General features: G+C 60.6%; 1 protein-coding gene across 1 annotated transcript in view; it reads right to left on the bottom strand.

Annotated features, from left to right (window-relative positions):
• Positions 1-739: 739 nt before the first annotated feature.
• Positions 740-26,666, bottom strand: part of MYO15A (myosin XVA) — a 58,579-nt gene continuing 32,652 nt past the window's right edge. The window contains exons 31-66 of the mRNA XM_070394518.1: positions 26,191-26,372; positions 25,841-25,913; positions 25,455-25,646; positions 25,030-25,190; positions 24,831-24,925; positions 24,222-24,336; positions 23,960-24,027; positions 23,811-23,888; positions 23,497-23,677; positions 23,276-23,408; positions 22,913-23,018; positions 22,691-22,763; positions 21,369-21,490; positions 21,124-21,183; positions 20,617-20,692; positions 20,226-20,341; positions 20,028-20,146; positions 19,402-19,543; positions 18,755-18,866; positions 18,595-18,669; positions 18,038-18,216; positions 17,373-17,488; positions 17,101-17,173; positions 16,790-16,862; positions 16,495-16,568; positions 16,195-16,277; positions 14,950-15,080; positions 13,759-13,853; positions 13,491-13,568; positions 13,026-13,122; positions 11,046-11,206; positions 9,638-9,771; positions 7,023-7,156; positions 6,274-6,407; positions 4,894-5,034; positions 740-1,787 (exon numbers count right to left, since the gene is read on the bottom strand). Coding sequence (XP_070250619.1) covers positions 1,686-1,787; positions 4,894-5,034; positions 6,274-6,407; positions 7,023-7,156; positions 9,638-9,771; positions 11,046-11,206; positions 13,026-13,122; positions 13,491-13,568; positions 13,759-13,853; positions 14,950-15,080; positions 16,195-16,277; positions 16,495-16,568; positions 16,790-16,862; positions 17,101-17,173; positions 17,373-17,488; positions 18,038-18,216; positions 18,595-18,669; positions 18,755-18,866; positions 19,402-19,543; positions 20,028-20,146; positions 20,226-20,341; positions 20,617-20,692; positions 21,124-21,183; positions 21,369-21,490; positions 22,691-22,763; positions 22,913-23,018; positions 23,276-23,408; positions 23,497-23,677; positions 23,811-23,888; positions 23,960-24,027; positions 24,222-24,336; positions 24,831-24,925; positions 25,030-25,190; positions 25,455-25,646; positions 25,841-25,913; positions 26,191-26,372 — 4,084 coding nt within the window. The 3' untranslated portion in view covers positions 740-1,685. The remainder of the gene's footprint in view (positions 1,788-4,893; positions 5,035-6,273; positions 6,408-7,022; positions 7,157-9,637; positions 9,772-11,045; positions 11,207-13,025; positions 13,123-13,490; positions 13,569-13,758; positions 13,854-14,949; positions 15,081-16,194; positions 16,278-16,494; positions 16,569-16,789; positions 16,863-17,100; positions 17,174-17,372; positions 17,489-18,037; positions 18,217-18,594; positions 18,670-18,754; positions 18,867-19,401; positions 19,544-20,027; positions 20,147-20,225; positions 20,342-20,616; positions 20,693-21,123; positions 21,184-21,368; positions 21,491-22,690; positions 22,764-22,912; positions 23,019-23,275; positions 23,409-23,496; positions 23,678-23,810; positions 23,889-23,959; positions 24,028-24,221; positions 24,337-24,830; positions 24,926-25,029; positions 25,191-25,454; positions 25,647-25,840; positions 25,914-26,190; positions 26,373-26,666) is intronic.

Here is a 26,666-nt window from a genome sequence, read left to right as displayed (position 1 = left end):
AGCCTCCCCTCTGGTCTCCCTGCCTCCTGCATGCACTCTGCTTTGTGATCAGAATGACCTTTTCAGAACACAATCTGAGCCGAAACCGGTTTGGCTCAGTGGATAGAGCGTCGGCCTGCGGACTGAAAGGTCCCAGGTTCGATTCCGGTCAAGGGCATGTACCTGGGTTGCAGGCACATCCCCAGTGGGAGATGTGCAGGAGGCAGCTGATCGATGTCTCTCTCATCGATGTTTCTAACTCTCTATCTCTCTCCCTTCCTCTCTGTAAAAATCAATAAAATATATAAAAAAAAAAAGAATACAATCTGAGCAGATTGCCACCCCTCTATTGAAAAAACTTTGAAGGCTCCTCATGGCTTTTGGGATGAAATCCCACATAGTCTGCAAAGCCTTACCCAAACCACTCTGTGAGCCTCTAGTCTCAAGTCCTGCCACTAGGAATGTCCACCCCCTAGGAATCTCTACTTCAGGGTTTCTGCGCATGCTGTTTCCTCCCCTCGTCACCCAGCTAATTCTCATTTACAGGTCTTGTCTTGCTCTATACTTTAACTATGAGCAACTTCCAGTACCTCGCATTTGCATAGTACACAGTAGGTGCTTAATAGGTAATGCATAAGTAAATAAATCCTTCCTCTGACCCCGTGGCTTCAGCCAATTATGCCCCCACATACCTATTCAGACTTCCTCTCCCAAGTCTGCTGCTCCCCTCCCACCCCCAGGTTCCCCAAAGCACCAGCACTTTCCATTAATATTCATTTATTACTTTATTCACGTGACCAGTATTTTTTAAGTGCCTAATTTGTGTTAGGCATTGTCCTAGGCTCTGGGGGATATAGTGGAAACACACCATTTTCTCTGGAATGTTCACTCCCCTCTGCTCCATCTAGTCCTAGCAAACTCCTATTCATCCTTCAAAACCCAATAACAAAGTCCTATTCCTTGGGAAGCTCCCAGACTTCTCCCTCCCCAGCCCCTAACATGGAGCTTCTTTCTCCACTATACCACTCTTGAACCTTATGTGGCCCATCCAGTGATGGGGCCCTGGGGTTGGGGTCACCCAAGGAGTGGGGGCACAGAGGTCTGCAAGGAGAGGTAAAGATATGTCTCTGCTGGAAGTTCTGTTCATGGGCAGTGAGTCAGGGGCACAGCTAGGCCTCCAGCTCCTGCTTCCTCCCTCAGATTTGTTTTCCAGCCACTCAGCAACCATGGAGGACTGGCTGCCAGGTGCACCTTTTATTTGTACAGAAATGACCAAGGGTCATGAGTCCAAGCTGAGCAGCCGTACGGGGGCACCAAGGAGGACATGTGAGAGGTTGAGAAGTGGAGCAGGTTTGAACATCAGACCCGTCAAACCAAAGGCAAAGTCCAGTTCATCCAGGCCACTGGTTTGGGGCTTCCCAGCCACAGGTGGGAGTCGGGGCCAGGGCCTGAGTGTACATGGCAGGAGGCCCACGGGCAGCCTTTGGGGGGAGTCCTGCTTTCTGACTCAAGATTGCATGTCTCGACTCCATCCCAACTCTGGCGAGGTCTTGGGCTCCTGGGGACTTGGGTCATTCCTCCTCCCATGTTTTGGTCTCCCCTAAGTTCTGGCCCATGTAGAGGTCACCGGCATGGAGAGGCCCAGGAACTCCCCTGGGGCCGCAGAGCGAGCCTGCTGGCAGTGCAGCTGCAGGGCTGAGGCGGGGTCAGAGCAGCGTGATCTCACTGGGAGGCAGCGTGAGCTGCTTCTCTCGGGCACTGAGCAGGTTCTCCACGTGTACAGCCACCACTCGGCACAGTTCCAGGCCCTGCAGGAGAGACCAGAGTCCACGGCCACCCCATGTGCCCGGCTCTCACCTGGGGTAGGAAGTGGGTGGGAGACAGTCTCCCCAGGGCCCTGGGAGGAGCACGATGAGCTGGAAGGAGGGATGCTGGGCTATTGGCTGGAAGGGGTAAGCAAGCAGGAGACCAAGAGCATCTGCCAGCTTTATTGCACGTGAACCGGGTGACCTAGGGCCAATTATTGCACCTCTCTGAGCCTCAGTGGCCTCATGTAGGATCTCAGTTTACCGGGGTCTGCCTCATGGAGCTGTGGTGAGGATTCCATGTGTACATTCTTTAGATTAAAAGAATATTAGTCCAGTCAATAAATGGCAAGTTTCTAACTGTATTGCCAGTTACCACCTGGCACTCACAGCCCAGAATAAGCTATGTCTCAGCCTCAGGGCTCCCAACTGGGGGAATGGGGAGGGAGGGGGACGGGCAGGGAACTGGAAAATCATCTGTGAGTATGGTTCTCAGACCACAGCCAGCTGGAATCCCCGGGGAATGCCCTGAGGGCCAGCAGAAGCTGCTCCAGAAAAAGGGTAGACATAATGAGGGCAACACTGAGTGGCAGGCATCGTCCTGAGTCCTACCCCTGCTAGTCCCCAGTTCCCTATGAGGCACACACTCAGATCCCATTCCACAGGTGAGGAAACTGAGGCCAGAGCCATGAAGTCACTTACCCAGACCTCACAGCTGGTGGCAGGAGGCCAACACTCTGAACTGCTCTTTTGCTGAGGTTAGCTGTGCCTGTCCCACCCTGGGGGCCACCTCAGCTAATGGGATCCGAGTGAGTACACAATGGGGTCCTCCTCCCAACCAGTTCTATCTACATGCTGCAGGGCTCCAGGCCTCACTGGGATCATTGCCCCCTTGACAGGTGTGGAAACAGGCTCAGTAAAAAGCAGGGTAGCTGAGACACCCTCACACAGTCTGTCAGGGGCAGGCAGGATAGGGACCTGGGTCTGTTGGCTGAATCATGATGTACTCAGACATCACTACCTCCTGAAAGCTTCCCTGATGACCTCCAGATAGCTCAAGGGCACCCTCTCAGCGCTGATCGCCATGGTTTATTGGAGAAATTCTTTGATGTCTGTTTCCCCCATGAGACTCGGGCTCTGTGAGAGCCAGTGCTGAGGGGTTTCAGTCACTTCAGTGTCCCTGCAGCCAGTGCAGAGCTGCGACCTAGAGATGCTCAGTGGTTATGTGTCCCCTGTACACACATGCAAGAGGCAGAAGTGGACAAGCCAGAAAGGTTTCCCCCGGTTCATGCATCCACGGCTGAGCATCTGCTGTGCTGGCACCGTGTTATGGATATCGTGCTGGACATGCCCTTGGTGTGACAGTCCAGTGGGGGAGACAGGCAGGACACGTGAACAAATAACTAAATGGTTTGCAAGCCATCGTGCGGGCCACCAAGACAGAAGGAGACGATGATCAGGAAGGAGGGTCAGGGAAGCCTCTAGGAGAGCGGTTCTCAACCTGTGGGTCGCGACCCCTTTAGGGGTCGCCTAAATACATCCTGCATATCAGATATTTACATGACGATTCATAACAGTAGCAACATTACAGTTATGAAGTAGCAACGAAAATAATTTTATGGTTGGGGGTCACCACAACATGAGGAACTGTATTAAAGGGTCGCGGCATTAGGAAGGTTGAGAACCACTGCTCTAGGAGGAGGTGATGTTTGACCTGGAACTACAATAAAGGGAGGGAGGGGCCCTGTGATTGACAGGCGAAGAGGGGCACGCACTCCAGGTAGAGGGGACAGTGAGTACAGAGGGCCTGGGGCAGGAGGGAGGGCCATCTTGTCGTCAGGGAGCTGGGAGAGGCCAGGATGGCTGGTCGAGGGGTGAGAGCAGAGGGCCATAGAGACAATGAGGGGGGGGGGAGGGCAGGGATGGGAAGGGCTCCTAGGTTGGGGGCTACAGTGCCTGGGAGGGTTGGGAGGGAAAGTGGAAAGAACTGCTGATCTCCAGGGGGCTCTCACACAGATGGTTTGGGGAGCCTCAGTGCTACAGGGGGTCCTGGGGGAAAGGCACTAGGAAAGGAGCCCAAGATAGAGTGGGTGGTCGGCAGGTATGGGAAGGAGGTTCACTGTGGTGGGAGCTCAGAGAAGAGGGTTCTGGGAAGCAGACTGGGCCAGAGGGTAAGGCCAGAATTGGGGTGACCTCGGCAGAAGCAGAATTGGGATACGGTAGGAAGCAAACTAGGGAGCCTCGTCCTGAGTTGCAGGCTCTTCAAGGGCCACAAAGAGCCAAAGGGGCTCTGTTCTGGGCTGTCAGAGTCAGGGTGGGGCAGTGGGAGACCCTCCCTCTTGCCCGGGGAAATCAGCTCCTTCAAGGCAGGCCCTGCTGGCGCTGTCCTGGGCCCAGATCTGAGGAGGGATGTGGTAGGCTGTCAGAGGCAGACGTGTGGGTCCCAGCCCCCATTCTGCCCCATCTGTGAGCCTCAATCCTCTTTCAATGGGGTGAAAACTCTGGTTTTGCTCCCCCCCTCACCCCCCCACCCACCCACCCCCGCTCCCTGGGGACTGTGATACTTGGACAGGAGCCCAGAAGTCAGCCATACCTTTTAAGGATCAGCCACAGTTGCTACAAATAAGGAACAGGGCAGGTGGGCCTGTGTCCCTGTATATCACATGGGGACCCCACTATCCCTACCCTCAATCCCAGTCCCCACAATCCACCTTCCAAGCCCAGCTTCTGGGCCACTGCCCTTTCACCAACCTTTTAGTGCCCTCAGAGGAAAGCCCCGGACTCTGAGCTCCGCATTCGCGGACCTTCACGACCTCTCCTGCCCTGGCTGCCTCCCAGTTCCCTAGCAGACGCCTCGCGATTCTGCACACACCCTGGGCTCTTTCCCAGGAGCTCATCACCCAGCCCTCGCTGGGAGACCACGGCAAAGGCCTGCAGTCCTGTGCGGTGTTGGGTTAGTTCTGTCACCTGCACTGGGCTGGATGTTCCCTGTGGCCTGGCCAGAACACGAGAGGAGGGACCCTTGGAGCCAGACGCAGGGGAGAGCCTGGTGAGTGAAATAAGGGAGCGAGGGTGGGTGACAAGGTCTGGGTGCTGAGGGAGGGCCCACCTGCTCCAGCTGCAGCTGCATGGTGCACCGGGCTGCCACATCCCCCAGCACGATCTCCACGTAGGGGTAGCTGGAGCTGGCGGTGGGCCGCTGGGTCCACGTCGACTGGATCTCCTTCAGGGGGAACTTCACCATCAGCTCCTTGGGGCGGGGGACAGACAGGCCTATGGGTGGAACAGTCTCACCCACCTTATCCCTCCCCCGCAGACCTGATCAACAGGAGGCAGGACACCCCGGTCGAGTACCAGTTCCCCAGTGACTTGCTGTGTGACCTGGAGCAAGTCCTGGCTTTCCCTCTCGGACCTCACCTGTAAGACTGATTCAGCAATGCGAGTGCATACCTCTTCAGTGTGCCAGGCACTCTTGCAAGTGCTTGGGATCCAGGGGTGCTGTAGATGTGGGGTGCCCTGACCTTAGCACCAAGCCTGCTTCGTAACACCTGCCCCTCTTTGGAGCTTTCTCTCTGGCTCCAGGAGCACTCGGAGCTATGAGAGTGAATGCCTCCATGAATGCCTGAGGGGACGTGGTGGGCAGGCGCCCTGGCTCCCTTGAGCCCAGGCCAGAGGCATCCTCTGTGGGTGTGTCCCATGCCGCCTCCCGGAGAGCCCGCTGGACTCAGTGCCACTTGCACTGCGGCAACTTGCTTGCTAACCTACACTTCCCACGGCATGAGACTGGCCCTTCCCGATCTCACTCTGTCACTCCAGTGCTTCCTAGTCATCCCAGATAAACCACCTGCCCTGTCCTCATGTGGAGGTTCACTTCTGGAAGAACTAAAAAGGGGGCAACAGGTCCTATTTGTTATGGACTTAATCGTGTTCCCCCAAATCCAAATGTCGAAGCCCTAACACCCCAAACCTCAGAATATGGCTGTCATTAGAGACTGAGCCTTTAAAGACGTGATGAAGTTAAACTGCGGCCATTGGAGGGGCCCCAACTCAACCTGACCGGTGTCCTCGTGAGATGGGGACATTGGACAGAAAGACACCAGGACACATGCAGAGAACAGGTCACATGAGGACACCGGGGAAGACGGCCACCGATAAGCCACGGGGAGAGAGGAGAGGGGCTCAGGAAACCAACCCTGCCGGCACCTGGGCCTGGAGAGCTGTGAGACAATCACAGTTACTTTCTGTTGCTGAGGCCTGTCTGCAGCAGCCTAAGCGACTGAGACACTGTCTGGGTGTGTGGCGGTGTTTTGCTTTCACAGCTTCATGGGGTGGGTTCTATCATCCCCGTGTTCCAGACGAGGAACTGAGGCTCGTGAGGTGGGGGGGCTGCCCCGGCCACACAGGTGTAAGTGGTGGAGCTGGGCTCAGTTCCTCTGAGGGGTGGGCTCTGGGAAGAGGGTGAGCAGCGGAGCGGGCTGAGGCCACTCACGTGGGTCTCAGTGCTGAGGAAGTTGAGGCCATTCTGGTTGACGGCAAGGATGCTGGGGGCCGGCACAGCAAGGTTGCTGCAGCTCTGGATGAAGAAGAAGGAGGAGCCAAACATGGGGGAGGCGCTGAGGAGGCCTGGGGCAGGAGAGGGACAGTCAGAATGAGGGGCTCATCAGTGGCACACGCCTTCAACTGCCTGTCTCCCACAGCTCTCATCCTCCCACTGCAGCCAGTGCAGGGGTGCTCCGTCCGAGCCTCCTGTCTCGCGCCTTCCTGCCCTCCCCCTGCTTGCAGCGCCCAGCCCTGGCGGCCAGCTCTCTCTGCCAAGAGCTACCCAGAGTCTAGGGCAGTGATGGCGAACCTTTTGAGCTCGGCGTGTCAGCATTTTGAAGAACCCTAACTTAACTCTGGTGCCGTGTCACATATAGAAATTTTTGGATATTTGCAACCATAGTAAAACAAAGACTTATATTTTTGATATTTATTTTATAGATTTAAATGCCATTTCACAAAGAAAAATCAACCAAAAAAATGAGTTCGCGTGTCACCTCTGACACGCGTGTCATAGGTTCGCCATCACTGGTCTAGGTGGTGCCTTGGTGAAAGTTTTAGAAAGGTGTTCTCTCCAGGCAGCTCAGCGTGACACACACTGAAGATGCCTTTGTGCAAGAAAAAGGTGCCTTCATCTCCCCCCTCCGAAACCCCTCCTCAGCAAAGCCCCCATGACGATGTCCCCAGCCCGACTCTTACCCAGAAACTGGGCACGGGCCTGGTGGGGGCTGAGCGCCTGTGTCTGCTGCCGGTGCTGGCTGACCAGGCTGAGCCAGGCGGCGCCGGCCGTGGAGTGGAAGAGCTGAGCTGGGATGTACTGCTGGACCTCCCGCCTGCACGTGGGGGGAAGGCGGCCTGAGCACTGTCTCCTGCGATCCTGGCCGCAGGCTGGCGCAGAGCCATGTGCTCCCGGCACCTCCCGGCACCTCCTGGCAGACTAACGCTGGGGAGTGCAGAGGCGTTGGGGATGGGTATTAAGTGCTCCCGGTGCCCTGGCCCACAGCAGTGCTCTATAACTGCAGGCCAGCACCGCGACTTCCTGTTTGAAGATGAGGGAATTGAGGCTCTGAAAAGTTCACTGCCTAGCCCGAGGCCACACAACAACCAAGTGAGTCTGAGTGGGGGCGCTGAGCCTTGAATCCAAGGTGGGTTCGTACCCCCAAGGAGAAACCCAGGCCAGAGGGGCGAGCAGCACACAGCAGTGGCAGGTGCGGAACTACCAGAGCCTGCAAAGCCACCACCAGCACTGGTCGGGTATGGGGTAGAGGAAAGCTGCCAGACGCCCCATCTCCCCTCCAGGCCCTTCTCTCTAACATGCCGAATCCTTGGGGCAGCTCCTGTGCCTCTCCGGGCAGCTGGGAAACACCAACGGCAGTTCCAGCCGGCCCAGAACCCCGAGCTGCGGGCGGGGAAAGCCAGGCCCAGGACCCGGAGCTGCAGGCGGGGGGACGTTTGGGAGAAAGTCATGGGCATCCCCTTCCCCGGGAGACCCCCTTCTTTGCGGTGCTGGGTAGGCACCTGGCGCCTGGACCTTGCCCCCCCCCCACCCCCCCCACCCCCGCCACCCCGCACTTGGCTGGGTAAGCTTCAGCAAGCCATGCAACCTCTCTGGGCCTCAGTTGCCTCGTCTGTGTAAGGGGAAAATAAAGTGGATACAGAGTGCTTTGCACAAAGTAAGAACCCAATGATTCTTTCTACCCAGGATTAGGATTATGGTATACTTTTATGTGCTTCCCATGCTTTTTGCTTAAAACCGTAACATCAAAGAGCTTTACGTATTGAGCCCTTACTGAATGACAGCACCAGGACATTCACTGTAGATACATTATTTTACCATTATTCACACAGGGATTGTCAAAGTGGGCGAGGCTCTGGGGGGTCAAGGACACACCCATGTTAACACTGAGCCGTAATTTGGTTTTTCCCTCTTGTTCTCTCACAAGGACAGGGGAGCCTGCCAGAGGCTACATGGCATGTGAGACCAGAGCAGACTGGCTGCAGAAGCAGGCGTGAGAACCAGGTGTCTTCTGTTCAGCCATACGGTGACGCAATTCACAGCCCCAGCCGCTGTGGCTTAGTGGGCTGGAGCGGCGTCCCGTACACCAAAAGGTAGTGGGTTTGATTCCCAGTCAGGGCATGTTTTGGGAGGCAACCCATAGATGGTTATCTCTTTCATCACTGTTTCTCTGTCTCCCTGCCCCTTGTTCTAAAATAAATAAAATAAAATAGATTTACAAAATGTAAAAACAGTGCCACTCTTCTAATTTTTTTTGGAAAATACATTTTTTATGTTGTTTATATTAACATGTAATGTTAATTTATATTATCTCTATATATAAAAGCCTAAGTGACCGGCTGACCAGCCAGCTGATAGCTATGACATGCACTGACCACCAGGGGGCAGATGCTCATTTCAGGAGCAGAAACCACATGCATGGAAACATGGAATAGACTGATGAACCTCAGAGGGAAGGGGGGATGGGGGAGGGTGGGAAGAGATTAACCAAAGATCTTATATGCCCTCTCACAATCCGGGACCCATCAGGGGATGTCGGAGAGCCGGTTTTGGCCCAATCCCTGTAGGCCAGGCCAAGGGACCCCACCGGTGCACGAATCTGTGCACCAGGCCTCTAATATGCATATAAGAACTTTGGTTAATCTCTTCCTGCCTCCCCCCTCCCCTCTTCCCTCTGAGATTCATCAGTCTGTTCCATGTTTCCATGCCTGTGCATTGAGCATCTGCCCCCCTGGTGGTCAGTGCATGTCATAGCTACTGGTCGAACGGTTGAACGGTCGCTTAGGCTTTTATATAGAGAGATGTAATATATTATCCTTGTTTTTAAATTAATTAATCAATATTTTAAATTGTTCCTGAGTCTTAATTTTGAATATGGTAAATATATATTAATGGATACAGCCCACATAAACAAAAGCTTTTTGGGGTCCTATTCCTGAGACCAAGTCTGAGAAGGACTGATTTATCACCCCTGTGAGAACATAGCACCCAGGAAGGCCTTGCTGTTGGCTGCAACGCCCTGGTGAACATTTCTGCATGGCCGCGTGTATTCCCCGGATGACGGGGCTGTGTGTCCTGAAAGCCTTCTTATCATTAAATTTATTCTGAGCTGTTAATACCAGCTGGAAGCAGCCTGTTGTGGGAGGAGGAGGGCCCCGGCTCTCAGGGCGAGTTGGAGCATGGTAGCCCATGGCCTGGTCAGCACCTCCCCAGACAGCCTGCTGGTGTGAGCGGGTGCACAGGGCCTGGGGTGTCCAACTCTGAGAATGTGGGGGCTGGCAGGTGGGCAGGTGCTCACATGCTGGGCAGGTAGAAGTGGTCCTTGGCCCGGTGCTGCAGGGACGCCAGCTTGGACACTTGCTGCAGCTGTTGCTCGCGGGGCTGGCCGGCCGGCACGCTGCTGAACAGGCCCTTCAGGTAGTCGGGCAGGACCTGCAGGGGAGCACCCGATGAGGGGCAGCAGGTGTGCAGGGCGTCAGGCAGTGGGGCATGGTCGTCCCCACAGTGATCTGGGAAGTGTGTGGGTGTCTGTTGGGCTGGGGTTACTGAAAACGGAATATGCTTGAATCACTAAAAGCAGATTCATGGGCGGTACCCCCAGACTCTGATTACAGATCTGGGGCTCGACTTAAGGATTTGCATTTTAACAAGCTCCCAAGGAACGCTGCTGCCTATAGGCCACACCTAGACCAGCACTGGACTGGACTGCGTGGGGTCGTTGGCAACAGTGACACCATGTGGCCATACAAGCCAAGTAACCTTATTTTGTACTTGGAATTGGGGAAAATTTGGCACCAGTTCCACACGAAAAACACACTCTCTGTCCAAGCACTTCCACACATGTTAGCAGAGAGAGAGAGCCAGATTTTATAAACCCCAGGATCCTAACTCAGAGGACCAAGATTCCAATGGGAGTAACACAAAGATAGAAACAACACTGGCAGCCAAGGCCTCTTCAGGCCTTTGAGAGAGGGACAGGCATGCACTCCGAGGAGGGGAGAAGGGGAAGAGGTGCTGTTTGGGGCAGCCTTGCTGGGAAGGACTTAGAAAAGCAGAGACCTGCCCGGCCGTGTGGCTCAGTGGTTGAGCATTGACCTATGAACGCGGGGGTCAGGGTTCGATTCCCCATCAGGGCACATTCTAGGTGTGCAAGAGGCGGCCAGTCAACGAGTCTCTCTCATCATTGATGTTTCTCTCTCTCTCTCCCTCTCTCTCCTTCTCTGAAATCAATAAAAATGTTGAAGAAGAAGAGGAGGAGGAGGAGGAAGAAGGAGGAGAGAGGAGGAGGAGGAGGGAGGAAGGAGGAAGGAGGGGGAAGAAGGAGGAGGAAGGGGAAAGAGAAGGGGAAGGAGGAGGAGGAAGGAAAAAGTAGAAGGAGGAAGAAGAAGGAGGAAGGGGAAGGAGGAGGAGAGGGAGGGGGAGGGGAAGGAGGAGGAAGGGGACGGGGAGGAGAAGGATAGCAGAGACGCAGGAAGGCAGGCTGGGCAGAGTGCCGGCACCTGCGGGTGGAGGTCTGAGATTAGGTAGTGAGGGTAATGTCATTGTTGCTCTGAGGAAGCCATGCAGGGGGCAGGGCACCAGGGCTGAACCATCAGTGGGGACCACCCGAACCGTGAAGGCCTCGAACAAATGGCCATAGAGTTTGACCTCACAGCCCTGGGGGAGCCAGGAAGGTTCCAGAGCATGGGTGGCCCACACGTGCTGACCTGGTTATAGTGCATGGTCACGTATAGCTCATTCTCAAACTTAAGTGGCTGGTCCCAGAGCACACGCCGGAACCAGAGCATGTAGCTGCTCTCCACCTGCTCCATCTCCGAGGCCACGTCCAGGATGTAGGTGCAGCGGCTGAGTGGGCACACGTGCTGGCCTGTGGAGAGCCAGAGGCAGCGGGGGGGGGGGGGGGGGCACGTGTGTGCACAGGCGTACACCCCCAAGCTGTCGCCCCGGCGAGCATCACCTGGGCAAGCCCCCCCGCTGGGACATGGCACCCCCAGAAGGCGCGCATGCTGTGGACCAGGGTGCCCTGTGTTTGCGGGATGCTGGTGACTGCCGACAGGATGCCTCCCCGGCACAGCTATGGCCGCTGCGTCTGGAAAGTGTCCGGGGTCGTGCGCCCGGCACCGGTGGCTCAGAGCCTGTGGCGAGGCTGAAGGCGGTTCCTTCATTTCCTGCAGACACTTCTGTTCCCCGTCCCACCGCCCATAAAGCTTTACTGAAGAGAGGGCCGTGTCATGACGATAAAGTCCAGACTCTTGGGGCCAGACAGCCTGGGTTTAACGCCCAAATATGTGACCTTGGGTGAGTCCCTTGACCTCCAAGGCAGGCTGATTACTGGCCCTTTCTCAAAGACGTCCATGCCCTAAGCCTGGAACCCGTGAATACGTTACCTTCATGGCAAAAGGGACTTTGCAAATGTGATTAAGTGAAAGATCTTGGGATGGAGACATTATCGTAGGCCAGTGATGGCGAACCTTTTGAGCTCAGTGTGTCAGCATTTTGAAAAACCCTAACTTAACTCTGGTGCCGTGTCACATATAGGAATTTTTGGATATTTGCAACCATAGTAAAACAAAGACTTATATTTTTGATATTTATTTTATATATTTAAATGCCATTTCACAAAGAAAAATCAACCAAAAAAATGAGTTCGCGTGTCACCTCTGACACACGTGTCATAGGTTCGCCATCACTGCCCTAGGTCATCCTAGCGGACCGAATGTCATCTCAAGGACCCTTATAAGAAGGAATGAGAGAGAGAGCGAGAGAGAGAGAGCGAGAGAGGGAGGGAGATGCTGCCTTGCTGGCTTTGAGGCTGGAGGAGGGGATGAGCCAGGAATGGGGTAGTCCCAACACGCTGGAAGAGGCAAGAAGAGGCAAGAAGAGATTGTCCCCGAGAGGCTCCAGCAGGAACCAGCCCCGAGGGACCTGCAGAACCGTAAACAAGTAAGCGCCCAGGTATGTGGTGATCTGTTACAGCAGCAACAGGAAACGACTACACCCTCGTGGGCCTCGGCTCCCCATCTATAAATGGGGGTGACGATGGGCTCCATGTCCCAGGCTGTGGTGGGGACTGAAGGAGGTGATGGGATTAAATGCTGTGAACTGTGCCTGGGACGTAGTGTGTCAGTCACAGGACTGTTTTGTTACTGCCTTCCCCTCCTGCCATGCCTTGGCTGGACTCCGGGCAAGGGCTGAGGACAGACACGTGGTCCAGGGACGAGGGGGCAGTGGGAGAGCTGGTGGGAGGATGCGGCTGGCCAGCTGGCGTCTCAGTGGGTAGACAGCAGAGGGCAGGGGTGGGACCGAGTGAGACAAGGGAGGGCCGCTATGGCCTATGCGAAGGCATAAGTGGCGGGAAAATGCTCGCACTTGTGGGTCCCAGGAGCTGGGGCCTGTTACGGGAACCCTTCCTAGGATGGGGGCTCCTGAGGGCAGGGTCCCTGAGCAGGCCCGAGGGGCCGCGGGAGGAGTCAGAGGCCCTCTCCTCCACAAAGTCCCGTCTGGGAGGCGAGACAGACGTACACGCGGCGGAGCAGAGAGGGACAGACAAGGGCCGGGTGCTCGGTGCACAGAATGGTCCCTCCACACGGGGTCGAGGGGCTTCTGGGAGAAAGTGGCCTCTGGCCGGAACCCTGGAGGCCACGTAGGGCGTGAGCCCAGCGTGCTCGGTCCTCCTGGCAGCTCACCTCGGTTGGTGACAAGAAAGATGACGTACTCATCGAAGGCCTCAGGGCGTGTCAAGGCCATCTCAGCACAGATCTCCTTCACCACATCCAGGGCTACCTGTGGGCGGGGAGAGTGAGGCTGGGCCAGCCGCCGACCTCTGTCCTCCCAGCCGCCAGCAGACCGAGGGCAGAGCTCCCAGGCCCTGCACAGAGGCAGCCCTGGGCTCTGAGAACCGCCTCGTAGACAGGGAGCACAGCTTCTGGTCTGAGAGGCCCCGGCTTGGCCCTTGTTCGCAGTGTGACCTGAGCTGGAGGCTCCACCTCCCCAGGCTCAGCCTGCTCTTCTGAGAAGTGTCCTGCCTTGTGGACTATGTGAGAGAGCCTGGGAGGGGCTCAGTACCCTTGGGGGCCACTCTGGAGACTGGGGTGTCCTTGCCCCCCCTCCCGCCCCCAGCAGCTGCCTGCTGGAAACATCCCCTCACTTACGGTGCACGTTTTGATTTTGAGATGGCGTTCAAGGCCTCCAGGGAGGAAAAAGAGTTGCCTCTTGGAACTGCGGCCCGCCTGGGACAAAGGAGGGTGAGGAGACAGGAAGGCTGGGTTGAGGGATCTGGGCCAGCCATCGTCCCCTGCCACGGGCGTCCCTGAGCCAAAGGTTCAGGCAGGCCCGGCAGGAGCACCTGTGCCGGGGACCTGAAGGCCTTCTGAGCACAGCAGGCCTCTCCCTCGCCCTGACCCCCACCCCCACGCTCACCAACAGGGCCCGGAGCTCCATGCTGCTGGGCAGCTCCAGACGGCCGCCGAAGCGCAGGGTTTTCTGCAGGTTCTGCTCACAGGCCTTGGCGATTCCTACAAAGACAGAGCCAAGGCCTTGCCCAGGTCGGCAGTCAGGCTCCTCTGGCCGCCGGCCACCAGCCCACGGGTTCTCTGCACAGCCAGTGGGATGAGCTTTTACTCCAATTTGCTGGCTGAGGAAACAGCCCAGAGGGGCAGTGATCTGCCCAAGGTCAAAGGCTGGAGTGCTAGTGCCGCTCAAACCCACAGCCCACAGGCTCAGGCCTTCTGTTAGGCCCACAGCCCCCTGGGCTGCCCTAGGAGCCCTGGAAACAGCTGTCACCTTGAGCTGCTGATGGGGGGCTTGTCCCTAAGAGGCTGTGACTATGGGGGTGCAGCTGTGGGCCCCCCACGGACCGCCTCCCCGCCGGAGTCCCGGCAGGAGACCCCGGGGCCTGCCTCTGCGTCTCTGACGAGGCAGTGCCGCACCTGCTGGGCAGGGAAGCCGGGAGCCACTCTGAGCCCCCCGGAGCTGGCCTCTCCGCCTCTGACCTGGGAGTGTGCGCTACTCAAAGCAGAGGAGGACTCGGAGGCAGAAGGAGGTCCCCCTCTCTCTCACCGCTGCTGTGGTGACCGCAGGGGCCCTGGCTCTTTCTTAGGGGGACCAGAGAGTTGCTATGGAAATAAGGCTGAGGTTGAGGAGTGGCCCCTTTCCTCCACACTCCAAGGGGGGAAAGGCTGAGCCCCTGCCCCCAGCTTTGGGCCCACCCCGGCCTGGACCCGCCAAGACCCTGTTGATTGCCAAAGACCCAAGGAGCAGAGCCTCCCCCCGCAGCCCAGGCCTGGCCCCCCTCCTCTTCCCCATGCCACTCTGCCCACCTCCAGGCCTTGGCTCCTGCCACTCAGTGCACGAGAAATCCTACCCAGAGCAACACTCCTCTGGGAAGCCATTCACCTCTCCTCTGACGTGCCTGCCTCCCCACTGACCAGACAGCCCAGCGCACCAGCCCCTGCGGGGCCTCCACCACATCCGGGGAGTGAGGGGATCTGGGCGAACATGGCCCAGGCACTGTGAAGGGCCAGGCGCTCTGGATTCCCCCTCCTGCTGGCTGCCTGGCCGGTACCCACGCAGACAGGCCCTCGGCCCTGGCCCCCTTGCTGTGCCCCTCACCCTGGAAGGGCAGGCCTGGGCTCTGGCTCACGTCCTGGAGGAAGTGGACGAGGGGTGGCCGGAGGACCTCCGAGCAGCTGTGGTAGGCGGTCAGGATGTACAGCAGCCTCCAGCCCCGCTGGCAGCTGTCCCTGTGAGGACACACGCATAGGACCCCGTCACGTGGCCACGGCAGGACGGCCATGCCCGGAGTCTCGGGCAGCTCTGGTTCTGGGTGTTCTTCCTGCCTGGGGAGGGCACGGTGGTGGCCCCAGCACCAGGCAGGAGGTAGGTTCTGCTTGAGGCCAGGGAGGGAGGCAAGGAAGGGCCCGAGGCCCCGACATGCACCAGGGAACACCTTCCCTGGGGAGACTCTCCCTGAGGCTCCTGGGCAAAGGTCCATGAGGGGGAGCCCGGGGGAGGGGGGCTGTAGGAAGGTAGTGGCAGGGGAGGCCTAGGTGGGCGTGGGGACAGGAGCATGTGCGAGTGGCTCTAAAATTCCCAGGAAGGCGGGGCGGGGGGGGGGGGGGCGGGACACAGGGACAGGACAGTGAGCCAGTGGCAATGAGAGCAGCACACGCTTGCGCACTGGCTGTGTGCTCTCCCGTGAGCCCTGCGGGAGGGCTTCGCCTGTGGGGCCTCTAGTGCCTGGGAGCACAGGGGCGTCCCTTGCCCACACCACCCTCACGAGGGCCATGTGCCGTGGCCGCGCAGGGGAGCCAGGTCTGGCCAAATGAGAGCTCAGCTTCCCTCTGGCTGCAGTGATGGCTTTAGGGACAGGAATGTGACCCAGGTCAGCCAATCACAGCTCTGCACCCCCAGCCTCTGTGGACTGGGGACAGCCTCTGTGGGCCACCTTGCAAATGGCTGGGGTGGTGCTTGGGGACGGCATCGCCGCTGAGGAAGCAGCCAGGACACAGGGCAAGCCTGCTTGCTGCCGACACCGGGCGCTAGCCATGCCTGAGCGCCGACATCGGCCTCTCCAATCACCGGGACCCTTTTTTGCTTAAACCAGCTTAGGCTGCGTTTCTGGCACCTGCCACCAGTAACCTGGATTCACACGTGATCACTACCATTTGATAGGGAGGACGCTGAAGTGCCAGGAGCAGGAGTGCTGGTCTCGGACCAAGCAATTCCGGGTCCGCACGCTGTCTACTGAGTGAGGAGAGGGCTGGGGAGAGAGGCTGGGAGGGCCAGGCCCGACAGCGGGAGGCGGGGCTGTGCTCCTGGAGGGACGGGAGGGCAGGGGCACAGTGGCTCACGCACTGGTCGCTGCTGGCGCGGTCTGTGAGCTGCTTCACCACCTGGCAGTAGCACTCGTCCCGCAGGGCCTCCTGCTCGGCGCACAGCTGCAGGGCGGGCAGGTCACCCACAGGCCGGCACGGAGAACAGAGCGGGCGTGTGAGGTAGGCCCCGTGTCCCTCTCCAGCCCCTCCCTCCGGCGGATGCACTCCTCCTTGGGCCACACTAGAAGCTGCCCACCCCAAAGTCCTGCAACTCTGGTTGCTGATGGGGAAACCGAGTCACAGACCAGGAGAGAGCGCACGGCAAAGTGGGCAAACTGACCTTCAGGAGGGTGCAGAGCACATCCCGTTCGCGCTGGCCCTTCAGCGGGGCATCCCCCATGAACCGCATCACGGCTGCAGGGAACACCCCACTCAGCCCCAGACCTGAGCTGCCCGCCCTCGGGGACCCCAGGAGGCCCCTCTCTGAGAGGCTGTGGCCAGGGGCCGCTGGGGTTTCTCTTTCTTAGAGGAGCCCCATGTCTGGCTGCGGGGGGGGGGTCTGAGGAGCAGGGGCGGGGTGATGAGCAGGGGCAGGTGGTGCTGGCCCCCGGCCCAGGGTCAAGCCCACCCCACACCTAGGAACATGTCGGAGGCCATCTTGCTGAGGCTGGCGTCGCTGAGCTCGATGAGGGACTCCTGGAGCGGGCTCTGTCAGGGAGGAGGTGCGTCAGGATGGGGGGCAGGCCGCACAGAGGGGGCCGCGTGGCATGTCCCGTCTCAGACAGGGGGTCCAGGTCATGCACAGGGAGCCGGGCGGACAGGGAGACAGAGGCGCTCGCAGGCCCTCAGGTGCTGAGGGTGGGGGTCACTCTGAGGACAAGGCTGTTTGCTCCAAGGCCTGCACCACCATTTTACAGATGGGGAAACTGAGGCCTAGGGCTGGCACCTTGGTGAAGCAAAGCATGTCCTCCAAGGTTCTGGACTCCCGGCTCTCCTTGGATTTGAGCCTGAGGCCGTCCCTAGGACAGGAAGCAGAGGGGCAGACCATTGGCGCAGCCTGCAGCCCCACCCCCACCCCGCCAGGCTCCCACCATGGCTGCAGGTGGCCTCATGCCTGAGGTTTCTCCCCCTCACAGAGGAAGGCCTTGCCCTTGGACACGGCAAGAAGCCCCAGCAGGAACTCCTCTGTGTGGGGACTGGGGTGGGGTCACCACTCACTGGGGTCTCCTCTGAGGGTCTCGGAAATACTTCTGGGCAAACGCCAGCATTGTGCGTGGTGGGGGAGCCAGCCCGTCCTCCCCACGATCAGCCGAGCCAGTCCTGATGGGGGAACCCTGCAGGGGCAGGAGCTGGGAGGGCCTGTCCAACCGCCCACCCACCCCACCGTCCCCGTCAAACCTGACTCAACTCAACCCCAGGTGAATGCGCCCAGGCTCTCAGGTTGCCCCACCCCCACCCCCTCGACCAGGTCACAGCTCCACATGCCCAGTGGGCCCATCCCGACCCACGTGGCCATGCCCCCCCACCAGGCGCACCCCTGCCCAGGGCGGGTCTCTCCAGATGCCGGGGCAAGCTGACCTTGCCCTTACAACGTAGCTTTACCTCACTCCACCCGTCGCTACCACCACCCCACCTGCTCGGCCCTGCCCCCCTCACGGCCCCATCCTGCCACCGTGGCCTGGTCGCAGTCCTTCTGCTGACTCCACCCTTCTCTACCCATTTGGCCAAATCTCCAACCATCGCTGGTCACATGCCACAGGTCACAGAATGGCTAGCCCTACCCCCTTCACCCCACCCCGGGATTGGCCGACCTTGTTCCCTTCCACCTCCGGTCAGATGACCCCCTGCGGTCTCTACCCAACTGGCCTGGCCACCGGCCTCACCTCTCTCCTGCGGCCCACCTCCCATGCAGCAGCCGTGGAGGCCACGGCGGCGGCCACGGCGGCGGCACGACCCCGGCTGGGCTCCGCGGGCAGCTGCAAGAAGTCGGGGGCAGCCACGGGCTGCACCAGCTCGGAAGGGAAGCGTCCCACGCGCCCGTGGGTGGTCCCGAGCCGCCAGCCTAGGGGGCAGGGGAGGAGTCTGAGGCGAGCAGGTGGCTCCCTGGGACTGAGGGCTCTCAGGACACGGCCTGCCCTCCAGCTCCCCGGTGGAGGGGCCTGGGCTTGGGAAGGGAGGGCATTCCCTCGGGAAGGGGGGCGGCACGTGTGGCACAGAGGGATCCGCCACTAACGGAAACGCCGATGCCCACAGAGACCCTTCTGCCAGATCGGCAGGCGGAGGGCTGGGCGGGTGGCCGCCGGTCCCTGGGAGGCCTGGCCAGGCCGGAGCACTCCGCCCTGCGGCCCGTCCTGCCTGGTGGTGTGAGTGCGGGCAGCCGGACGCTGTGTGGGCTCTGCGGTTTGGGCGCTGAAGCTGGGCAGGGGACCCCGGGACCCACCGAAGTCAGGGCCTCTCCGCTGCAGCTCCTCCAGATACACCACCTTCTTGCGGACGACACAGCCGGCACTGTAGCCTGCGGCCGGCATACGTGTCAGCAACTGCCAGGGAGGCCCTGGCCCAGACCCCCCGCTCGTGCCCACCCCACCCCAGGCACCGACCGGGGCGGGGCGGCTCGGGGGGCTGCAGGTGGATGATGTCGCCCTTGTGGAAGGCCAGCAGCGACGGGTCCTCAGGCAGGAAGTTCCTCACAGCAACCACATAGTCTGAGTCCTGGGTGGCCAGGGGCGGGGTGAGGCCACAGGCCCTTTCCCGCCTCCCAGAGGCCAGGCCTCTCCCCTGCCCCCCACGCCCACAGGTGTTCCTCCCCAATTCATCAGAGAACGTTTTCTAAGCGAAAGAGGAAGGGGCATCCTGGATAGAAGGTCGGAGGGCAGAGGCCCGGGCCTGAGGCATGCAGATGGTGCTGGAGCACAGGTACATGCCGCACCGCCCGCCGCCCCTGCCCCCCACGGGCCTGAGGCGGAGCAGCCTGCGCTGGGCCGGGCCGCCCTGTGGGGCACGGCCACGCAGGGAGCAGAGGTGGCGCAGTGGCCGAGCAGGCTGAGGAGCACAGCAGCTGTGGAGCTCAGAGGAGGCGCCTGGCTGAGGAGCAGCAGAGGCAAAAGGCAATCTGTGGACGGCCACAGAAGTCTGTGACGCGGCCACTGGCCAGCACACGCCCCTGCTCCCGGGCAGGGTGGCCGGTGCGGGGTGCAGAGCCTGTCCTGGGCCTCAGCTCCCGCGGGCTCTGTGGGAGGACCCTGACCTTCTTCAGCTCCAGGATGAAGTCGTCCACCAGGGTCTTGACCTGCTGAGCGCGGGCCGAGAAGAGGATGACCTTCTCGCTGGCCAGGTTGAACTCCAGCATGTTCCGGGAGGGGATGGTCACAAACAGGATGTCCGCAAAGCTGGGGGACAGGCGCGTGAGGGCAGGGCCTGTGGCCAGGGGACGCCCTCTCCCCAGCCATCCTGCTCCTGGGCCCGCCTGTCCCACTCCCGGACTCCACCAGCCCCGGCCCAGGAGCTTGCCCAGCCTCCCGCCCCGTCACTCCGTGGCTGCAGAGGACTCAGCAGGTCTCTCCCTGGGCCCCTTCCCCTTCCAGGCGCACGGGCAGTGGCTGCGGACCACACGGTCCGACCACAGTGAGCTCCGTGGGGCAGGGCTGGGTGTGGTCTGGGGGGCAGGATGGCCGGCGGGTTCCCAGCTCATCTACTTCCTAGCCGTGAGCCTGAGCCAAGCACCTCCCTCCCTGAGCCCAGGTCCCCGTCTCTAAAATGGGCTGGGTTCAAGGGCTGGGCACCATGTTGGTGCTCGGAGAGACAGTGAGGAAATGCTGATGCCAGTCTGTGCCCCAGTGTCCAGCGAGCCCCGTTTTCACCCGCTGCCAGCACCTGTACGTGCGCAGGACACGCAGCTGCCCGCTGGCCTCCCAGCTGCCCCTGGCCATCTGCAGGAGCTTGATGCCTGTGTGGGACACAGCTAGGATCTGCACGCCCGTGCCCACGCTGCCCTGGGTGGGGACAAGGGCACGTCAGCCTTGCCCTAAGCCCCGGGCTGGGCGGGGTGGGCAGGCTGGCAGCGGCTCGCACCGTGGCGGGGAAGAGGCGGGAGAAGTAGACCTCCCAGCTGTCGCGTGCGGTGTTGACCACAGCCCGCTTCACGCTCTCCGTCACCAGCGGCCTCTGCGTGTCCAGCTGGCTCTGGGCTGAGGGATGCAGGGGCGTCAGGAGCCTCCCCGCCCCGTGCAGGCCCCGCTGCAGGGAGGGAGCCCGACTCCGCAGACGGCAGGGGATCATCTGCTCTCAGTGCCGACGGGGAAGCCAGGATCCGAGGCAGACAGACGGCCCGGCCCCCCAGCTGGTCAGGCAGAGCTGACGCAGACTTGCCGCCTGGCCATGGTAGAGCCTAGCAGCTGAGCAAGGAGGGGTGTCTGGGAGGTGAGTGGGGCGGGGCTCATCCCTCCCCACCTCCCTGCGGTACCAAATAGAGCCTTCATCTTGAGCCTCTCGTCCTCGGAGATGCGCACGCAGGCCTCGGAGAGTGTGTCATGCAGGATCTGCGGGAATGAGCTGAGCTGTGATGCGGGTGGCCCGAGGGACTCCACCACCTGGGAGCCCAGGCTGGACTGTTCTAGGACGAGCGGGGGTTCCATGTGTGCAGCTGTGGGGTCCTCTGGGTAAATCAGATCTCACTCACAAAGACCCTCTCCTTTCTCCTTCCCTCCAGGTCATGCCACCCCTCCCGGCCTTGGTGTCTTCATCTATACAATGGGTCTATCTAGCTCAGACAAACCACGAGCCTGGTCAGATGGGACTGTGGGCTTGTGACCCTAACCATGGGAATAGGGGTGCAGTAGAACAGCTTCCCATCCACACCACGGTCAAGGAGCCCAACTCTGGGTGCAGCAGCAGAATCTGCAGACAGGTAGTCCATGTGCCCATTGCCCTGCTGAGTACACTGAGGCAGAAAGGGAAGAGAGGCCCTCACCTGCCGGAACAGGAGGTCTAGCTGCACGGGGTGGCTGTAGCTGTCCTTCGGGTAAAACACCTGTGGGGGTGGGGCTTCAGTGAGGACCTCCAAAGGCCCCTCACTTCGCTTCACACCTGGATCTGCCCCCAGGTGCAGTCCCGCCCTGGAGCAGCGGCAGGTGCCTAGCTCAGCTCCACCCTGGCCTGGTTCTCCAATCTGGGTGTTCCCTCTGGCCCTAGTCAGCCCCTCCCCTGCCCCGGCACCTCTTTGCGCAGGAAGATCTGCCAGGGGGTGTCCTGGTAGCCATAGAAACTGGAGTTGGGGAGGCGGTGCAGCTGTGTCTGCACTGGGTCCTCGGCGGGCTCCAGCGACCTCGAGGGCAGCGCTGGGGAGCACAGCAATCGCAGGCGTGAGGGGAGGCAGTAGAGTGGCAGCCCACACCCTTGGCCACAGACACACCTGATCACACGCATGCAGAACGCTGCTACAGCCCAACCGGCTAGTAAACAGGCACCCAGTGTGTGCAGGCCTATGCCAGGGGCTGAGGGTGTCACAAGGCGCCTGCCTTGACTTAGAGCAGTGATGGTGAACCTATGACACGCATGTCAGAGGTGACACGCGAACTCATTTTTTTGGTTGATTTTTCTTTGTGAAATGGCATTTAAATATATAAAATAAATATCAAAAATATGTCTTTACTATGGTTGCAAATATCAAAAAAATTTCTATATGTGACACGGCACCAGAGTTAAGTAAGGGTTCTTCAAAATGCTGACACGCCGAGCTCAAAAGGTTCGCCATCACTGACTTAGAGTCTCCTGGCAGATGTGGGTGAAACAGACCATTTGAAATGACGAAACTCTTCGTGCTAGGAGCTACGAGGTGGAAATAAAACGGGTGATTTAGGGAAGGTCTGAGGGTCCTCGGGCCGGGTGGGCTGGCAGACCTCTCTGAGGAGGTGACATGGAGACCTCGGCAAGAAGGGGCAGGAAGGCAGAGATGTTGGGGGCAGAGCACTCAGGCAGGAGCGGCGGGGCAGGAGTGAGGCGGGAGTGACTGGTGTGCCCCAGGAACACCGAGGGACAGAGGGCCGAGGGAGGTGGGGGCGGCAAGGCTGGGAGTGGGCAGATCCCAGGCCAGGGAGGAGCCGCTGGAGCGGGTGCCAGGAACTCGGGGCGAGTTGTTCTCTCTCTTAAGGTCACTGTGGCTACGTGAGGCAAACGATGTAGAGGTGAGGGCTCCAACTGTGGTGTCAGAGGCCTGGATGTAGACCCCTGGTCTAACACCTTTCAGCTGTGTGGTCGTGGCAAGCCATTTAAGCTCTCTGGGCCTGTCCCCCATCTGTAACACCTGGAGGTACAGATGGTCCTGTGTCGAGGGTGTAGTGCAGACTTAGTAAGGCCAGGGTGGGCCTGGCCTGGATCAGTGTCATTTAAGTGCTGACGTAATTGTACAGATGTGCACACAGTATGTCCACACAGGCTCGGGACATGGACACGCATGCCACGGACATGCAGACACACACCTGTGCTCACACGTGGACACCTGCCCTCTGTCCCTCCCTCCCTCTCTCCTGGCTCCTCACCTGGAGTGGGTCGCATGGATGGCCTTGGAGCGCTGGTCACTGGCTTCACCAGGGCCACGGCCTCCCTGGGCACCTGCCCCGCCCCAAAGAGAGTGCTCAGGGGGCGCAGGGCCGGGGAGGAAGCAGCAGCAGGGCCATGCCTTTTAGGGGCAGCTGGTTTCCGAGGCTCCCTGGAGGCCCCCGTTTTCATCCTGCCTGGGCACGGCCAGCCCCTGCCCTCACCTGCGTGCCAGGTGCTGCCGCCACGTGGCTCATCTGGCCCTTCAGGATCATCAGGGCCTCCTCGTGGGGGTCTGGCCGCTTCACGAACACCCTCCCGCAGTCCTTCCTGGGGGCGTGGACACCGAGTTCCTCTCCCCATCACAAGCCCCGAGAGGAAGGACCCTCTCCGCCACCCCGTCATTGTCAATGAGAACCCACAGGTTCTCACAGCGCAGCCTAGAAAGCAGCCTGGGCCGCCCTCTGCCCGGGAGGGGGTCCTGGGGAGCATCTGCATAAACAGGCTCCTCCCGTCACATGGCTGGCACCATGGCTGGCACCGGGCCCAGGGAGGAGGCAGCTGCCTGCAGGCCGGGCAGAGCTGACCTGAGGGCCTTGGGCTGGCCCCCCTGGGGCGGCTGCTGGTACTGCCTGACGATGTTCTTGATCTGCTGCGTGGGCTGCGGGAAGTGCTCCGAGTTGAGTGTGGAGTACCGGACCAGCTCGGGGCAGGGCAAAGCTGTGGGCCAGGGGGCGGAGTGAGACCACACCTCCCAGTCCAGCCTGGGAGGCCGCCCCCACCAGCCCAGCAGGGACAGGACACTCACTGGTTTCTGGAGAAGACCGATCCTGAGCTAGAATGGGGGCGGCCACAGGCTTGGTGGGGGGCCTGGGGGCCTTGGCCGGAGGGGCTGGGGTCAGGGGCTTTGGAGTGGAGCGCAGGAGCACAGGCTTGGCCGGGGGTCCAGTGCCCGCGAGCTTTGGCCGTGCCTCGGGGGCTTGGGGCTTCTGCAGAGAGCAGGGTGTGAGGTGAGCTTCCTGGGACACACCAGCTTGCTCTCTGGGCCCCCGTGTCTGCCCAGGACGGTGTGGGGTCCAGGCTCCGCGAGGTGCGGCGATGCCCTGGGCAGGCCAGGCTCACCTCCGGGGGGAAGGGCCTTGGGGCAGGACTCAGGGGCTGCTGCTGGAGGGCCATGGCCTGCAGGGTCATCTCTCTGGCCTGAGGAGAGGTGGGGGTGTAACCAGGCAGGCCCGCTCCAGGCACCCCCCTCCCAGGCCCCTCGCACGCACCAGCAGCACGGCCTGTTTGTGGATGAAAGCTTGCTGCAGAGCCAATGTGGAGGCGTCCAGGCCTGGGACTTCAGGGAGCCGGGCAGAGGGCGAAGATCCCAAGGCGTAGGAGGTGAGGGAAACGGGAATTTCCTACCACCTGCCCCCTTGCCTCCCCTCCACCCTGCCCGTGGCCGCCTCCATGTTAGCACGGGAGGGAGCCCAGAGGACCAGTGGACCCAGCCTTGCCCAACCCTAGAACCAACCCTGGGCAGGCACTGACTTGGCTTTGGCTCTGGGGGTCTCTTGGGAGTGTCTTCAGTGCTGCTACTGCCACCGCCACCAGGCTGGCCTCCCCCTTTCATGCGATAGGCAATGGCTGTCGGCTTCTCCAGGTCCTGGGGACAGCAGCTGGCTCGAGTGGCTGCCTCCGTGCTGGCCTCCCCCGGTTCCAAGGCAACGGGCACCTGACACCAGCCTCCGCCTCCGTCCCAGGGGCCTCCCACTGGCCAAGCGTCTGCTGTGTGCCCAGCCTCTGCCCTCACGCACACACTCAGTCCTCCCACCACCTTGCAAGCTCCCAAGTGACCACCCCTTTCACGGAGGAGTAAAATGAGGCTCAAAGAGGGGCTATGCCCTGCTCAGGGCTACACATCATGCCCCGAGGGGCTCCTGGGAGTTCTCAGCGTGAGCAGGGTGCCTGAGGGGGCTGGATCCCACAGGACACGGGAGGTCTGAGCCTCTATCCAGGGGCGTCTCCAGCCGAGAGGACACCCTCCTCCTTCGCTGGGTCCCCATGACACCCCATGGCCCGCTGTGTCCCCCGTGGATGTATATGACTTGGTATGTGCACGCCATGCCTGCTGCCTGCAAACACCCCAGCCATCCCTACCGCATCCCCGCACGACAGCACAGGGTCGAAGAGGCTGTCCAGGTAGCAGTCCAGGCCCTTGTGGGACACAGCAGGCTCTCCAGGGCTGTCCAGGCCTGGCAGGGGGGACACATCACGTTCTCTCCTGCTGATGCGCCCCACCCCCACCCCCCCAGCCCCAGGGCCTTCCCCACCAGAGACAGCGGCCCTGCTGGCCGACCTGGATGGGTTGTTGTACCTCTCTGGGCCTCAGTCTCCCCATCTGTGCTGTCCTCATGGTGGCTGCAGTACCCGTTGGCGTCAGCCATGTTGGGCATGTGCCCCCGTGGTTGGGGCCTAGTGGGCGTGTCCTCATCTGAGTCCCAGCTGTTCCCAAACACCCTGTGGGTAAGGGGAACATGGAGCATCTGATCCCAGAGAGACCCACGGCCTCCCAGACCACCCCCACCCCCACCCCCTTCCACCCAATCTCCTCTGCACAGGACTCTGGAATTGAGTGACTGTCTCTTTAAAGGCGGGACCCTTTGGTCAGCCCCACCTCCATGAGAACCTTGAAGCTTAAGTCCAGACCTCAGTCTCTCTCAGCAGCCAGAGGGGCAGTCCTGTGCTGAGAGGCCACCTGTGGGGGCCCAGGTAGCCACCTACGCTCTCGGGCCTCCTCTGCCGGCCACGGGCCCTTCTGCACCCACAATGAAGTAGGACTTCTGCCGTGGGAAGTCCCTGAGCAGCTCCAGGTCTGACACCAGGTCCAGCACGTAGTCGTGGCCGGCCAGCTCCGCCCACTGGGCCCCGTTCTTCATGGCCACCGTCCAGCCCCGCCAGCCGTCCGCCAGCCCCCTGGGGACAGCGTACGAAGGGACATGAAGGAGGGACGAAGCCAAGAGGTACCACTTGGGGAGACTCCGGGATAGGAGCAGACCCCAGCATGCCCAGGGGGGACCCCCAGGGGGGTTGGAGAATCTGGCCTCCTGCCCCTCCCTCCCCTCTTCCCAGGTGCACTGGTGAGCTGGGCAGGGCGCGCAGGAGCCGACCTGTGCCTCAGGATGTCTCCGGCCAGCTCCTCCCCCGTGCTCCAGGAGTGTACCGGGCAGGAGAACTGGTCGCCTGGACAAGAGCAGGCGCAGCTCAGCCTGGGAGGTCGGCAGCTGGCCCCGCTCTGCTGCTTCCTGCCTGCTGCCTGCGCTCAGGCCTCTCACTCTTGCCCAGGGTCCTGGGTCTGCGTCTTCTGCCCCGGCTCCTCTCCCACATTCCAGGTCCACCCCCCATGCACACCAAGCCCTCCTTCCAGGGCCACGCCCAGCAGGCACCCCTCCCCGGCTTCTCCTGGCCCAGGGCAGAGGCCTGAAGGAGGGAAGGCAGCGGGGCGGGGCGGGCAGCTCACCGTTGAAGCAGCCCACATCCAAAGCCATGCTGGCCTTCTCCTGTGCTGCTGTCCACTCGAGCCGGGTCGGAGGGAAGGTGCGGGCAGCCCCAGGGCCCTGCTGCTGGGCCCGGCCCATGGCCTGCATGAGGCGATGCTGACACACGGCCTGGAAGCCATTCCGCCCGTAATCAGACACAAACCTGGCGGGTGGGGTGAGAGCCAGGATACGAGGAGCTGAGGCTAGCCCCGGTCGGGGAAGATTCCGCAGCCAGTTTAAGGGAGGCCCAGGCTAGCCAGAGCTTTAAGGTGAGAATGAGAAGGCCAGGCTACCCCAGAGCTCCCAGGCTAGGCTGAAAAAGAAGGGTACCAGGCTAGCCCCAAAGTATTTCAAACCAGCAGAGTTATACGGCCAAAGAGGTCCCAGGTCGGCCCACCTAAGCTGTCAGAGTGACATGTCACTGACAGGGTGGGGTCTGCAGCACTCTGTGGGCAGG

The sequence above is a fragment of the Myotis yumanensis genome, unplaced genomic scaffold (assembly GCF_028538775.1).
Source record: "Myotis yumanensis isolate MYYU_CA2020_CCGP unplaced genomic scaffold, mMyoYum1.0.hap1 SCAF_16, whole genome shotgun sequence".
Lineage (NCBI taxonomy): Eukaryota > Metazoa > Chordata > Mammalia > Chiroptera > Vespertilionidae > Myotis > Myotis yumanensis.
The sequence above is the reverse complement of the archived record's forward strand: the minus strand, read 5'-3'. Positions and strand labels throughout refer to the sequence as shown.